At 44.0% G+C, this 16,351-nt stretch overlaps 1 protein-coding gene across 8 annotated transcripts in view; it reads right to left on the bottom strand.

The window, feature by feature from the left end:
- LOC117348528 (stomatin-like protein 1) overlaps positions 1-16,351 on the bottom strand; it is a 109,252-nt gene that overhangs the window by 24,516 nt on the left and 68,385 nt on the right. For all 8 annotated transcript variants that reach the window (XM_033920758.1, XM_033920764.1, XM_033920765.1 and 5 more), the window contains 2 exons: positions 13,280-13,389; positions 7,807-7,956 (listed from right to left, as the gene is read on the bottom strand). In XM_033920758.1, the coding sequence (XP_033776649.1) occupies positions 7,807-7,956; positions 13,280-13,389 (260 nt within the window). The remainder of the gene's footprint in view (positions 1-7,806; positions 7,957-13,279; positions 13,390-16,351) is intronic.

The raw sequence follows: 16,351 nt of genomic DNA, 5'->3' as shown, positions 1-16,351 counted from the left end.
GCAACAAGAGATTGGAGTGAATGGTGAAGTTTCGCACCGTAATATGTTACTGACACGTGTGCCTCAGGGTTCAGTGCTCTTGGCTGCCTTTTTCAATCTATATCTTCTCCCTCTATATAAGCTGTTGTAGAGTTCCGAGGTCCCTGTTGAAGGGAACTTGAGAGAAATGGAGGAACGACTACAAGTAATGATAACAAGTGTAAAGGAATGGATGGAGGATAGCCGGTTAAAGCTGAATGTTCAAAAAAACAAAAATGTTATTTTAGAGAACAAAGGTACAAGAAACCCCTGGGTCTTTACAGCTTTGGGACACCCATATAAAGCTCTCTGAAGAGGTTATGTATCTAGGCATTGTGGTGGACTCGAAATTGACCTATAAAAGTCATGTTCAGGAATTGATAAAAATAAGATTTTTTTTTCACATTGTGGCTTTTCAATAGACTTCGACCGTACCTGTCTGCTAGCACATTTAGGGTCATTGTGAAGTCAATGGTATTATCATGTCTGGACTATTGCAATATTGTGCTCTTGGGCCTACCAACAACCCTCGAAACTCAGTGATTAAGACTTTTTTGTGCTTGGAAAGGGCCGAACATGTAACAGACTATTACGTGAAGCTATACTGGTTGAAGTTGGAAGACCGTATATACTTTAGACTGCTTGTGATGTTTTATTTGTATATGCATGGTCTGGCTCCTGCAAGTTTGATGGGTATTATTCAGGCTTATGTCCCATTATCCAAGTTGCGTTCTGTCCATCATGGTGGACTTGTTTGTGCCTCCCGTAAGGAACTGAGACTAAATACCTCACATATAGGCATGTTTCCCTGCAGGGGCCCCCAGGAATGGAATTGGCTACCTTTGTACATTAGAAAGCAATGTAATTTGATGCTTTTAAGAAATTATTGAAGAGACATCTATTCTGTAACATGAAATATGGGCATTAGGCATTTGTAATAATGTAAGCGCTGGACACTTATGTTTGTGGTTTTTTATATGTATTTTATGTATTTTTTTATTGTGTATGTTTAAATTGTGAGCCGCCTTGGGAAAGGCGGGTTATAAATAAAACAAAACACACAAAAATAAAAACTCATGTTAAAATCCGATGGGCCATTGTTGTGGCCATTAATGTAACAATTTGAAAAAGATGAGTTATTCTCTATAATCCATACATGCAAATGAGGTTCACAGAGAGTTGCTAAATATGCATGGGACGAGTCACTGGTGATAGTGATCAGCATATGCGCAGAATACACCCACAAATTTTTTTAAAAAGAGCCCCCAAATCAAAGATCAGCAGGGGAGATGCCCATTCTCTCCTGCTATCAGTGATACCCACACAATTGAAGGATCTGCAGGGCAAGGAAAGAGGCACCATGGATCAATTTGGAAAGAGGGAATGGTAAATATATTTACATTGGTGTGATGTACAGGCCTCCTTCACAGACGGAAGAAGTGAACAGAGATTTAATAGTAGACATTCGGAATATATCTAAAAAGGGGAAATTTTATTAATAAGTGATTTTAACATGCCGGATGTTTATTGGGGAAATCCCTATTGCGGGGTCTTCTAGAAGTAGGGAGATCCTGGATTTTCTACAAGAAGAACTATTCCAGCAGTTGGTAATGAAACCTATGCGGGATGGGATCATATTGGACTTACCGTATTTTCACGCATATAACGCGCGCGTTGTACACGATTTTACAAACCATGCATAACCTTGTGCGTTATACGCGTGAGCGCGCTATATAAAATTTTTTTTACATAGTTCCCACCCCGCCCGACGCCCGATTCATCATCCGGAAGGACCATCATCCAGCATATTAAAATCTGACGTCAGAGAAAGGGCGGGACCGCCGGAAGAGGAAGCAGCGCAGCAGGGCTCAGAGAAGGGGCAGGACCGCCGGCAGAGGAAGCAGCTGGGCTCACTGGCATCCGGAAACAAGGTAGACAGCTTCTCCATGGGGGAGGGGGGGAGGATGTGGGGGTGCGAGCGGTTCTTCGGGTGGGAGTGCGAGCGGTCCATCGGGGTGAGAGTGCGAGCTGTGGGGGTGTGAGCGGTCCTTTCGGATGATGAATCGGGCATCGGGGGGGGGGGGGCATCAGGCTTTCAGGGTGGGGACAGGACTTCAAGAGGGAGAGGAGTCGGGGTGGCCGAAAGTAGAGTTGAGGTGGCCAGAGGAGAGTCGGGGCAGTGAATGGAAAGTCGGGGCGGGTGAAAGGAGAGTTGGGGCAGCCAGAGGAGAGTCGGGGCAGCCAGAGGAGAGTCGGGGCGGCATGCGCGGTATACCCATGAGCGTGGTATATAAAAATTTCTTTACATAAATTTGTGTTTCCCGCGTGCTATACCCGTGTGCACGTTTTACACGGGTGCACGTTATCTACGTGAAAATACAGTAGTGCTTACAAACGAGGAAAGTGTTTTTGATGTTACAGTGGGTGATCATCTGGCATCCAGTAATCACTGCATGGTACGGTTTATGTTTAAACAATTTTATTGATGATAACATGTAACAAATAAAGAAATAAAATATATAAAGTATAAATAAAGAAATAAACAATTTTCAACAAATGAGCAAAAATAACTAGGCAAATAACAAAACAGTCGTCATCAAGGATGTTTTATGGAAATACATTCTCTGATCCCACCCCCCTTTATTCCAAAATTTCTGGGTTTTTATGGACCCTGGCAATCAATAACCAACCACACCACCCCTCCCTCCCCAGTCGCCCCCTAAAGCCCTAGATCCCATCCCGATAAGGCCATTGGCAGGAGAAAGCAGGCAGATATTCTCACAACCCACCTACCTTCCCTGAATGACTTCTTAGCTTGCTTACGGAACTGCGAGCCTATGTCGGGTGGGAACTGCGAGCCTACGTCGGGTGGGAAGGCACTCGCTCATGCGCAGTGCAGACAATCACAAACTTTCTAAAAAGTTAAAGTAGTGATGCACTCTTAAAACTGTCTATACTGGGGCTCCGTGGATGACGTCACTCACATGTGAGAATATCAGCCTGCTGTCCCTGGATAACACCCGTTACGGTAAGTTACTGTGCTAAATGAGAGGGCACAGGATGAAGTTAAGAGAGTAATCTAAGGAAATACTTTTTTTTTTTACAGAAAGGATGGAGATGTGTGGAACAGTCTCCCATTAGAGGTGGTGGAGACAAAGACTGTGTCTGAATTCAGGCCACAGCTCCAGTTTATAGACCATTTCCTTTGAGGAGTTGACATCAACCCTGCATCAGATGACCCCTGTAATGACCCTCCCCCCAGTCGTAAAGGCTGGCATCTGTCATTAGTATCTCCCAAATGGTTATACACAAGGGCATACCCCTTGAAAGGGATTCTGAACAAAGCGACCAACTCATGCTTCACCTCGCTTCCACCATCTAAAGAAGCAGCATTTGGAGTGAATCCATCTGCGGAGCCAAGTGGGGTAACACAGTGTTCTGTAGAGCAGTGTTCTTCAACCTTTTGACACCTCTGGACCAGCAGAAATAAAATAATTATTTTGTGGACCGGCACCAATACGCGGACCGGCAGTTGAAGAACACTGGGCTAAGCTGTGCCCATTCCACCCAATCTCCGCCCTAGACCCCGCCCCCATAATAGTACTAATTGTAACACCATTTTTTCCATTCATTTTTCATATATACACATACACACAATATATAATCATATTAACAACACATAACGGTTAACCACAAAATTAAAATACACAAAGCACACTGTATGCTTCTCAACATTCATTCCTCCCAGAACACAGATAACCCCATGCAAATGCAGGACCAAAAACTAAAAGTACAGTAAAACCTTGGATTGCAAGTAACTTGGTTTGCAAGTGTTTTGCAAGACAAGCAAAACATTTGATTAAATTTTAACTTGATATAATTTCTTGCAATACAAGTATATACAGTATATACACATCACAATTGAGCCAATGGTTCTTCTCTCTCTGACGCTGCAAGAATGTAGTGACTGTTCTAAATGAGCGAGGTCTTGCAATAAGTACGTACAGTATTTTGTATTAAAGTTTTTGGGTTGTGGAACGAATCGTCTGAGTTTCCATTATTTCCTATGGGGAAATTTGCTTTGATATACGAGTGCTTTGGATTACAAGCATGCTTCTGGAACGAATTATGCTCGCAAACCAAGGTTATACCGTACTAATATTTACAACCCTAAGAAGCAAGACTCTGCAAGCAATACAACCCCAGAGGAAAAGAAACAAATGCATTTCTTCCTGAACAGACAGCAGATGTAAATCAATCACTAAATAAAAAAAATAAAAGCATTCCCCCTACCGTTGTTGTCTCTCTCCCTCCATGCTGTGCCTTGCCTTCTGGCCTGTCCCTACAGTGTTATCTTCGGGCTGGTCCACAGTGCAATCAACATGGCTCCTTGAGTGCTGCAGTGCACAAAGCTGTCGGCAGTGGCTCCTCGCGCGCCTCATCTGTAAGCCTTCCCTCTCACATTGCGACATCAGAAAGAAGGCTTCCAGATGAGGCGCGGGTAGGAGCCTTTTCCCACGGCTTTGTGCACTGTAGCACTCAGGGAGTCGGCCCGAAGACACTGTATTGATCGCACCGTGGATCGGCAGCTACAGAACACCGTCTTGGGCCTGTTGGACGTGCCGACCCTGTGGACCGGCAGAAAATTTCTGTGGACCGGCACTGGTCCATGGACCGATGGTTGAAGAACAATACTGTAGAGGATGAATATGAGACTTCACCCAAAGAACCACTTCTATGGCTACAGCCATCGATTCCAGTACCTGGAAATAATGCCAAGCCATAGAACTGAAATTTTCAGGAGGTTCACAATTTGACTTATGAGCTTCTGTTTGTGTAACTCTGGAAAAAAAACATGGCCTTCTGCTGTGTTGAAGCAGATTCCCAAGTATTCTAGGGTTTGAGTTAGTTTCAGGTGGCTTTTCTGGAAACTGACAGTCAAACTCGGGTCCTGTAAGAGCTACACAATTTAGGCCACTGCTCTTTCCCCTTCCAATTTGGACGGTGCTCTGATTAGCCAATCATCCAAATATGGATGCACGTGCATCTGAGGTGCTGTTGCCGGTCCAAAGGGAAGGGCAGAGAACTGGAAATGTCTCCCCAGGCCATGGATTCTTAAATACTTCCTGTGTTCTGGAAGTATCGGAATGTGTAGATAGGCCTTCATGAAATCTAAAGAGGCTAGGAATTCCCCTGGCTTCACTGCCGCAATGACCAACCGAATGATCTCCATTCAAAATCAAGGTACTTCAGGTCCAGAATAGGCTGCCAGTCATCTGAATCTTTCTTTGGCACTATGAAGCATCTACCTGAGCCCAATTGCTCAGATGGTACTGGTTCTATGGCCTTTAGATCCAAGTGTCTTTTGACTGTCGCTCGGATCTTGACCACTTTTTCTGGCCTTCCAGCCAGAGAGTCCATAAACCGGTCTGTCAGATGGTGGCAGAATTTGAGTCTTTAGCCCTCTCAAATTATATACAGAACCCAGTGGGCCTAGCAGATTTGTGCCCAGGATTCCAAATAGGCTGACTCCCTCCCTCCTATCCGTGGAGGTGAGGTCACAGCCCTGAAGTTATTGGGTCATCTTGGAGGCTGCTGTGGCACAAGACCCAGAGACCTGGGTTCACCTATTATTGCCAAACATCTCTCTGGACTCCTGAAATGATCTCTGGGAAGAGTAACCTCTGGAGTATTGACACAATTACCATATAAGAACATAAGAACTTAAGCAATGCCTCCGCTGGGTCAGACCTGAGGTCCATCTTGCCCAGCAGTCCGCTCACGCGGTAGCCCAACAGGTCCAGGACCTGTGCAGCAATCCTCTATCCCCTTTTCCAGCATGAAATTGTCCAATCCTTTCTTAAACCCCAGTATCGTACTCTGCCCTATTACGTCCTCTGGAAGTGCATTCCAGGTGTTCACTACACGTTGGGTAAAGAAAAACTTCCTAGCATTCGTTTTGAATCTGTCCCCTTTCAACTTTTCTGAATGCCCTCTTGTTCTTTTATTTTTTGAAAGTTTGAAGAATCTGTCCCTCTCTACTCTCTCTATGCCCTTCATGATCTTGTAAGTCTCTATCATATCCCCTCTAAGTCTCCTCTTCTCCAGGGAAAAGAGTCCCAGTTTCTCCAATCTTTCTCTATCTCTCTCTCTTTCTCTCTCTCCCTTTCTCTCTCTATTTCTGTCTATCCCTTTCTCTCTCTCTCTCTTTCTGCCCCTCTCTACTCTCTCTATGCCCTTCATGATCTTGTAAGTCTCTATCATATCCCCTCTAAGTCCCCTCTTCTCCAGGGAAAAGAGACCCAGCTTCTCCAATCTCTCAGCGTTTGACAGGTTTTCCTTTAGAGGTATGTGGTCTACTGTCTGGTAATGCTTTAGGATGATGATCTGCCACACAAGCCATAAGATTATCCAATCCTTCTGTGGCAATAAAAGCATAGACTCTGACCCCCAGTCTTCCCAGTCTGGCCTTCTGCTTCCTGCATGACGACTGTCTCTGGGGGGGATTGCGCTTTTAGAGGAAGTATCCCCTTGAGCAGCCACCCTCACATCACCCTCACAAAAACTGGTATAAAACCTTGAGCAGGAAGCCTAAAGGACCCCTTCAGGGACTCTTTATATTCCCTCTTATGCTCTACGGCGTCTACACATCCCTAAAAGTGTTGCCCTATTAGCTACAGACTTCTGCCCTGTGAGTCTGCGTCTTCTCCCAGGCAGAGATGCCCTAGCAAGCACCGCGAGCTAGAGGATGACACAGTGACAAAATTCATCACTATTTCTGTCCCCTAAGATAACCAGGGAACCCTCTCCATGCCATTCTTTAAGAGAGAGCGAAGAATCAGAGTATGAATAAGCACAACTACTGACCCTTAAGCATTTCATTGAAGAATACTGGTGTAGAAGGACTGAGGTTAAGATAGACCTTAAAGAATGGCACGGGATTATTTCCCATGGTTATCTGTGGGGATGGGAATGGTGTTGAATTTTGTCACTGTGTCATTCTCTACCACAAGGTTCACGATTTGTATAACACCCCCCCCCCTTCAAAAAAAAAAACAACCAACAAATAAACAAAACAACTATAACAGAGCAGATAATAAAGACACCTCAGCTTGCTTGCAGAAAGGAAAAACTGATGAGACTGGGCACTGCCCACTGTGGAGGAGGAGATGGAGCTGAAAGATGTGTTGTATCCTTCTGCAGTTAATCTCGCGCTTTCGGGAATATCACCCACTGGTTCAGGACTCGTGTTTCTTTTGCACTAGAATTTGAATTAAGGGGGTGAACGATGGGTAGTAAAGGTCTCAACTGGCGTCATACTGATGTAGGTATTAATTAATGAAGTTAGGGAAGACAGTGTAACTAAAAACTGAAGAATATAGGCCAACAGTAACCAACATAAGTTGGGATGTTTCCTTGAGGTTTGAATGGGTATGGACAGAATACCTTAAATGAGAGGACTATTTTTTTTAATTTACAGTGATGACAAAATTTTTTAATGCTTTCTTATTAGAATTTGTTTTAATATATGTTCTGAGTTAAAAATGATACACCATTAAAATGAAATAAATAGACAAAATTGTGACCTGGATCATTGCTAAAAATGCCATAAAGAGCTAAAAGTGAAAGTTAGTAGAAGCGAATGGATGTGACCCCATGAAGTATTAGCATTACATCTCATATCAATGCTAGGGGTTTTCAAAAATTGTACACAGAGATCAATTCTCTATAATTTGTCAATAAACGGTAATAGGATGACCCCCTCATAGTAATAGCAGCATATCTCACCTTAATGGAAGGGACTGTCAAAGGTTGTATCCAGAGATCAACCCTTTGCAGTTTATCAATTATGGGTACCAGGATGATCCATCTGGGCCCTTTGGCTCCTAGCATTCTGCCAAGGCGGTGTATCACGATGCCCTCGTGTTTTTTTACTCTCTGTGGAACAAAAGCAAAGGAAGAGTTTTTGTGGCTGATTTCCCATATGCATCACATACTTTCCTCTTCCCCTCCCATCTAGGGCTCTTTCATGCAACAAATGTGCACTCTCTGTGTTTACAGGGCCATGTAAAGAGGCATTAACAAGGTGCACAAGCACACATTAGAAAATACAAGTACGTGTCATTTTATCGGCTACACAGCGCATGGCATGTGTAGCTGCTACTGAGGAACATTAATCTGGCTTACACTTAACAATATTTCCCGATGGGAAAGCCAGACGAAGATATATACCAGGTGTATCCAACCTATGGTCCTGAAGCCAGAACCTGGCCTTCCATGTGCTTTTTTCTGCCCCTTGGAAGCTTGGTAGTTCATGTGGTACTTATAATAATATTCAGAGGAGCCACCCTTTGAAAATGATTGGGGGTGCTGAACTCAAAACTCACAACAAATTTCTACTTATCCAGCAAAGAAAAACAAAATACATTTGGTAGTGAATAACCAGTCTGTATCTAAACGTCAAGAGCAGAGCAGGTAATGTGGACAAATCATAAATTAGGGTCCTGCCACTCTCTCTTCCCTCTCGTAACTTGTCAGCATCATACAGGTAGGGTTACCAAATGTCCTTAAAAAAAAAAAAAAAGAGGACACTTGGCTCCGCCCCTAGCCCTGGTCCCACCTCCCACATGAACATTGTGTTTCCTTCCCCGAGCTCCAGGCTGTGTCTAGAGCAGGGGTCTCAAAGTCCCTCCTTGAGGGCCGCAATCCAGTCGGGTTTTCAGAATTTCCCCAATGAATATGCATGAGATCTATGTGCTTGCACTGCTTTCAATGCATATTCGTTGGGGAAATCCTGAAAACCCGACTGGATTGCGGCCCTCAAGGAGGGACTTTCAGATCCCTGGTCTAGAGGGTCTCTGTGTATGCCTGGACATCAATAAGATGACATCACACTCATGCGTGTCGACATCCACATGTGTGCAGAGGCCCTCCAGATGTGGCTTCAAGCTCCGGGCATTCCAAAACCCAAACAAACTGGTAACCCTATACTTGGGGCCATGACACCAATAACGTTTCACGACATTCATTCCTACCAGAACACCTGACCTTGGTCACATGTGCAGAATATAGATAAATCCTATGCAAATACAGGACCACAAACTAACAGTCTTATTATACATAAACAAAACCCTAAGATGCCAGGCTCTGCACATGCAGTACAATACCAGAGAAATAGAAAGAAATATATTTCTTCCTGAACAGTGCAAAATATAGACAGGAGATGTAAATTCTGAAAATTGACATATTTCAATCACTAAATTGAAAAATAAAATCACTTTTCCTACCTTTGTTGTCTGGTGATCTTACTTACTACCACCCCCAGAATCCGGTGCTTGCTTATTTGGAACTGCTGTAAACTCTTCATGCCATCAGTAGCATGAGTGAACTAAACACGTAGCCCTTGTCAACCCAGAAGCTTTTCCTCTGAAGAAAGCTTCCAGGTCTACTAAGGCAGTGTATTTAATTCAGTCATGCAAAACTTGGTCAGTGTTGCTTGTTGTTATTCTGACTTTGGCTTGTATTTTTGACCAATAAACAGTTTTGAACATAATTCACTCATGCTGCCGACAGAACAAAGAGTTACAGCAGCAACTCCCTCAATTACCCAAAGTAGTAATGGCAGCTGGAGAGCAGATGAAGCACCGTAAACAGGCTGCTTCCAGCCATCTCGGCAGGACCTTTCATTTGGCATATCACTTCCAACATGGCAGAGGAAAGGCCCTGCCGGGGCTGGCTAGAAGCTGCCTGCTTAAGACACTTCCTCTGCTCACTGACTGCTGCTACTGCTACGGGTAATTGAGGGAAGGAGAGGACTGATTCTGCTGCTTAGGGGGCCAGAGGGAGGGAGAGATATTGTTAGGACTGGCTGCCATGGATGCTGGACCCGTAAGTGGAAGGGATTTGGATAGTGATCCTGCAGAGTGAAGGGCAGGGGAGATAGATGGATGCTGGACCCATAAGTGGGGGGAAAAGGGGGGGGGGAGAGAAAATGACCCAGAAAGAAGGAAAGAACAGATGCTGGACCTACAAATGGAGGTGGGGGGATGATAGAGTGAGGTGGGAAGAGAGACAAAACTATTCTACAGTAACTCTCAAGCAACCAGAAAAACGGTTATCTTGCATCTACCAATCCCAATGGGTGCCAGATAACAGAATTTACTGTAATTGTTTTCACTTTCCACTAATTTCTTTTTCTTCCTTGTTCCTCCTTGTCCTCTTTCCCTCCCTCCTTACTCTCTCTGTACTTTTTAATTTTTCTCCTTTTCCTCAGGCATAAATTCACGTCTTATATTTAGGAGCAGGGAGTTTAATAGCTCTCTTCCTGCTCTACTCCCTAAATCTTTTTAGCCTGTTCTGTTTCTCATTTCCCCTTGAGCCAGACTTCTATTTCCCTACAGTCCTCAGCAAGCACTAATGCACTTTTCCCTAACCAATTTGAAGCATGTTTAGCTTATCCATCCCTTCACTTCTTCCCATGTCTCACTCTCCTCTACAGGTGAGACATCTCCCCTTGGAAGCTGAGAGGTTTTTTAGATCCTGGGAGTCGACATGTTAATATAATCCCCTTTTATCAAGCTGCGGAAGAGGTTTTATCGCAGGCCGGCAAGGTAAATGCTTGAATGGTCATAGAATTCCTAAGAGTATCAGGAGTTGTCTTGTTGACTTGTCGGTCCATAGTAAAAACCTCTACCATGGCTTGATAAAAGGGATGCGTCAGAGGAGAAGCTTCCACCCACAGACGCACGCGACTGCAGGCAGGCTCGGCAGGCTTCAGCGAGTTACTTTACTAACGCGCTATGAAGGTAAGGGGGAGGGAGGGAGATAGATTCGTCCGATAGGTAGGTAGGAAGGAGGGAGAGGGCTGCTCGCGTTCCCTCCCTTAACTGGGGGGACAAGACCATTCACTGCTCCATGGGGCGGTGGATGGCTTTGTCCCCATGCCCGCAGTGAGCACTTCCCCCCCCCCCCACCCGTTTCAGTGGGTTACCCGCAGCTAGCCGCGGATAACAGCCACCATGTCATTCTCTATGTGGAACTACGCTCTCTCTCTTCAAGTGGACCTTCATGTTGTCTATATTCCAGGGGAACACAACAGCCTGGCAGACTCCCTCAACAGGAAACTCAACCCTCATGAGTGGACCCTAAATCCTGCTGTCCTCACAGACATTTTCCAGCAATGGGGGACTCCCCAAGTGGATCTATTTGCTTCTCAAATCAATGCACAATGCAGCCTCCTTTGCTCTCTATGCCCAGCTCCAAGAGCACTTGTAAGGGATGCTTTTCCCATTCAATGGGAGCACAATCTTCTCTACGCATTCCCACCAGTTCCTCTCATTTCCAGAGTGCTTCAGAAAATTATTACGGACAGGGCACAACTCATTCTCATTGCAGCCAAGTGGCCCAGACAAATATGGTATCCAGTGCTCCTGGATCTTCTGGATGCCTCTCCAATTCCCTTAGTCCCATCCTCTTCTCTCATAGCACAACAGCCAATTACTGCATCCCAATCGCCGCAGTCTCAGTCTCATGGCATGGAAATTGAGAGTTCCCTCCTAACCAACTCCAACCAACCAACTCTCTCTCAATCAGTGAAAACAGTTCTGCTTGCATCAAGGCAACCTTCCACAAGAAAATCCTATCAAGCTAAATTGAAGCGTTTTTCCTTATGGGCACATACTCAAGGTCAAGAACCTCTTCACTGCCCACTGGATTATATCTTCACCTATCTCTTGCACTTGTCTGACTCCGGCCTCAAGACAAACTCTGTAAAACTTAATTTGTCAGCCATCTCAGCATATCATTCTTTGGTACATGATAAATCAGTTTTACAACATCCTCTCATTTCTCGTTTTATGAGAGGTCTTACTAATCTTAGACCTCTGCTCAGAGATCCTACTCCATTCTGGGTCCTCAACGTAGTCTTGGAATAATTGATGAAGGACCCCTTTGAACCACTAGGTTCTGCATCTCTCACTTTCCTTTCCTGGTAAAAAGCTTTTCTGATAGCACTCACATCAGCTAGAAAAGTTAGTGAGCTTCAAGCCAAATAAGGTATAGTTATGGACTCACCCTAAATTTCTTCCCAAGGTGGCTTTGGACTTCCACTTAACTAAATAATCACTTTACCTTCGTTTTTTCCATCACCGCATTCCTCTGAGGCAGAGGAACACCTTTATTCCTTAGATTGCAGAAGAGCGCTTCTTTTTTACCTCATGGCAACTTCTCATCTCCGCAAATTGAGTCAACAATTCGTTTCCTACAACCAGCAACAAAAAGAGCTATATCCTCATGGATTACACGTTGCATCCATTTTTGCTACACAACCCCTGGTTCAATCTGAAATAAACAGCGAGCTACAGCGACTTCAATAGCCAACTTGAAGTCCACCCCAATCCAGGATATTTGTAAAGCAGCTACCTGGTCTTCTGTACATACTTTCACCAAGCACTACTGCTTAGACCAAAGTTTAGCTCAAGATGTTCCCTTTGGTCAATCAGTTTTACATAACCTCTTTACATCATAGACTGTTTCTCCTTCCGTATGCTTTTTCAGCTTGGGACTCACCAACAGGTGTGCCTGCATATCCCCTGCTTGTCTCCAGAGAAAGCAAGGTTGCTTATTTGTAACAGGTGTTCTCCATAGACAGCAAGGGAATGTAGCAACAGTTACCCACCGCCATCCCCTCATCTCCTCTTCTTCTACTGCTAGAGACAAAACTGACAAGAGGAGGAGGGGGGGGGCTCAAGGACTAGGGCTCCTGCACATGCTCAGTATGCTTAAAGCTTACTATAGCTAGGGGAGGGCACTGACACTGCAGGCTCAGTCAGACACTTCACCAACAAGTGTGGCTGCATTCCCCTGCTGTCTACGGAGAACACCTGTTACAGGTAAGCCCTGTACAAGTGAACCCCCTCACCCCGCCCAGCAGCCAGAGCATGTGAACACTAACCCTGCTGTGTTTTGTGGACTCTATCTTGTGAATGTTTTTCAGAGAAGGAGTATAAAGCTGAGAGTAACCAGCCCAGGACACACAGAGAAGAGGACAAGGAAACTGGCCCAGGAGAATCAAAGAGGACTAAGTTAAATACCCAGTAATCCACGGGGAGCAGATGTGTTTCTTTTTTTTCTCTAAATACCCAGTAATTTGTTTCTATCCTTTTGGTACAGTGGTCCAGCTCAAAGGGACTAGTACGGGAAACATCCTTTAAAGTGTGGCTGATCATTCCTATTACAGAGAGCCTTACTAGCAGTATCTTACCTTTAGCAGAAACCATATAGAGATGGGGAATGTAACAATTAAAAGTATGATTGCTAAAGCCATAATGGTGATGTAGCAAGGGGAGGAGATGCATTTCCTTGATTTATCTCCTGAAAGAACAGAAAATAAGGGGCTAAATACAAAGCAGGATGGTGGACATACACAGAAAATCTAGAGACTAGGGGAGAAAAAAACAAACTTCCTTAGACTATATTCTGAAAATATCTACAGCAGAAGATAATTTCAATAAACAGACCCCTTCATTTTATTTTGAATACTTCATTTTGGGAAAAGTGACATACTTGAAAGACCACAGTTAGATATAAATGCAATGATTACTTCTGCGGTTTCTCCTTTATTATATTTTTTAATTGAACGCTAATGAGGAGTTTTCTTTGTGGAAGTAATTAGAGTTGATATGTTCCACAAAGTTTGTGGTGTGTTCCAAGGAACAAGTGCCCCAGACTCACCTACCAGAAATTTTTAGTCCTCCCTGCACTCCGCCAGGGAGAAAAGGGGAAGCCCATGAATCATTTGTACAGGGCAGCTAAAGTGATAGCATTGACCAATGGCCATACAGATATTCTCAATCCCTTCTGTATAATTTCTTTCCAAGATGGAGGTCCGGGAGTAATACAGGAAACCATAGACAGGTGGAGAAAAATGGTAAAATATATTGTAAACACCCCCCCCCCAAACCTCAACTATATAGAACAGTGGTCCCCAACCCTATCCTGGAAGACCACCAGGTCAGTTGGGTTTTTGGGATAGCCCTAATGATTATACATGGGGCAGATTTGCATGCCTGTCACCTCCATTATATGCAAATCTCTCTCATGCATATTCATTAGGGCTATCCCAAAAACCCGACTGGCCTGGTGGTCCTCCAGGACAGGGTTGGGGACCACTGATATAGAACATATTTAAGGGGAACGAGTCAACCTGGGTTTACCAATGCATTCAATCGTTTCAAAAGTGTAAACAAATGTGAGTAAAAATGATCTAGCTGATACAGTGTATTTGGATTATCAGATGGTGTTTGACAAAGATGCTCATAAGAGACTCCTCAGAAAATAAAAACTTCGTCAGACAGAAGGCAATGCCATATTGTGGGCTCTATATGCTACAGGACAGGAAACAGAAAATGGGATTAAACGATCAGTGTTTCATTTGAAAATGGAGCAATGGAGCTGTTATATAGATATCTTAATATTGACTTACAAGTGCAGCTCCTCAGTATCTCTCCTCTCTTATCTCTCCCTATACTCCTCCCCGAGGGCTCTGTTCCTTGGGGAAGTGTCTCTTATCTGTTCCCTTCTCTTCTACACCCACCTCCATCCCTTCTATCTTGCTGCACCATATGCCTGGAACAGACTGCCTAGAAACATAGAAACGTGGCAGCAGATAAAGGCCAAATGGTCTATCCAGTCTGCCCATCCGCAGTAGCCATTATCTCTTCCTCTCTCTAAGAGATTCCACGTGCCTACCCCAGGCTTTCTTGAATTCAGACACAGTCTTTGTCTCCATCACCTCTACCAGAAGACTCTTCCATGCATCTACCACCCTTTCTGTAAAAAAGTATTTCCGTAGACCTCTTAACTTCTTCCCATGCCCCCTCACTATGGTGTTTCCTTTAATTTGAAAGAGATTTGCCTCAAGCATATTTATGCCATGTAGATATTTAAACATTTCTACTAAGGGTTCCTTTTACTAACCCCGTGCTACACGCCAAGAACTAACACCAGCTCAATGCTGGCGTTAGAGTCTAGGAGCCCTATATCTCACCTTTCCCGCCTTCCCTTCCAAATATACATATTGAGATCTTTGAATCTGTCCCCCATATGCCTTACAATGTAGACCACCGACTATTTTAGTAGCCTTCCTCTGGACTGACTCCATCCTGTTTATATCTTTTTGAAGGTGCGGCCTCTAGAATTGTACACAATATTCTAAATGAGGACTCATCACAGTCTTATACAGGGGCATCACTACCTCCTTTTTCCTTCTGGCCATTCCTCCCCTATGTACCCAAGCATTTTCCTATCTTTCGCTGTTACCTTTTCAACTTGTTTAGCCACCTTAAGATTATCATCTATTATCACACTCAAGTCCCACTCCTCTTTTGTATACAAAAGTTCTTCACCCCCTAAACTGTACCATTCCCTTGGATTGTTGCAGCCCAAATGCATGATCTTGCATTTCTTAGCACTAAACCTTAGCTACCAAATTACAGACCATTGCTCAAGTTTCACTTCCTCTTGTTATCCACTCAGTCAAGCTCTGGTTGTGTTCAAATCTAGGCTAAAAGTCTACTTTTTTTGAGGCTGCTTTTAACTCCTAACTCTTACCAGTGTCTGTGTTATCATAAGAACTTAAGTATAGCTTACTGGGGCAGACCAAAAGTCTATCTAGCACACTATCCTGTCTTCACGGTAGCCAAACCATGCTACTGATCCAGGGCAAGCAGTGGCTTCCCCCAAGTCTGTCCCAGTAAACACTGACTTTTTCTCCAGGAACCTGTCCAAACCTTTTTTAAAACCAGCCACGTTGACCGCTTTTACTACATCCTCTGGCACCATGTTCCAGAGCATAACTATTCTCTGAGTGAAAAAATATTTCCTCCTTTGGTTTTAAAAGTATTTCCTCGTAACTTCATCAAGTGTCTCCTAGTTTTTGAAATTTTTAATGGAATAAAAAACAGATCCATTTGTACCTGTTCTACACCACTCAGGATTGTGTAGACTTCAATCATATCTCCTCTCAGCTGTCTCTTTTCCAAGCTGAAGAGCGCTAACTTCTTTAGTCTCTTTTCCAAGCTGAAGAGCGCTAACTTCTTTAGTCTTTCTTCATACGAGAGGAGTTCCATCCTCTTTATCATCTTGGTCGTACTTCTTTGAACCTTTTCTAATTCTGCTATATCTTTTTTGGGATACGACGACCAGAAATGAATACAATACTCAAGGTGAGGTTGTATGGAGCAATACAGAAGCATTATAACATTCTTAGTCTTGTTTATGGAAAGGTATGGAAAACCTTTCATATGCTGAAAGATTAGCGAAACTGGGGCTCTTT

The sequence above is a fragment of the Geotrypetes seraphini genome, chromosome 14 (genome assembly GCF_902459505.1).
Source record: "Geotrypetes seraphini chromosome 14, aGeoSer1.1, whole genome shotgun sequence".
In the NCBI taxonomy this organism is placed as follows: Eukaryota; Metazoa; Chordata; class Amphibia; order Gymnophiona; family Dermophiidae; genus Geotrypetes; species Geotrypetes seraphini.
Note: the sequence above shows the minus strand (reverse complement) of the source record. Positions and strands in the feature narration are given on the sequence as shown.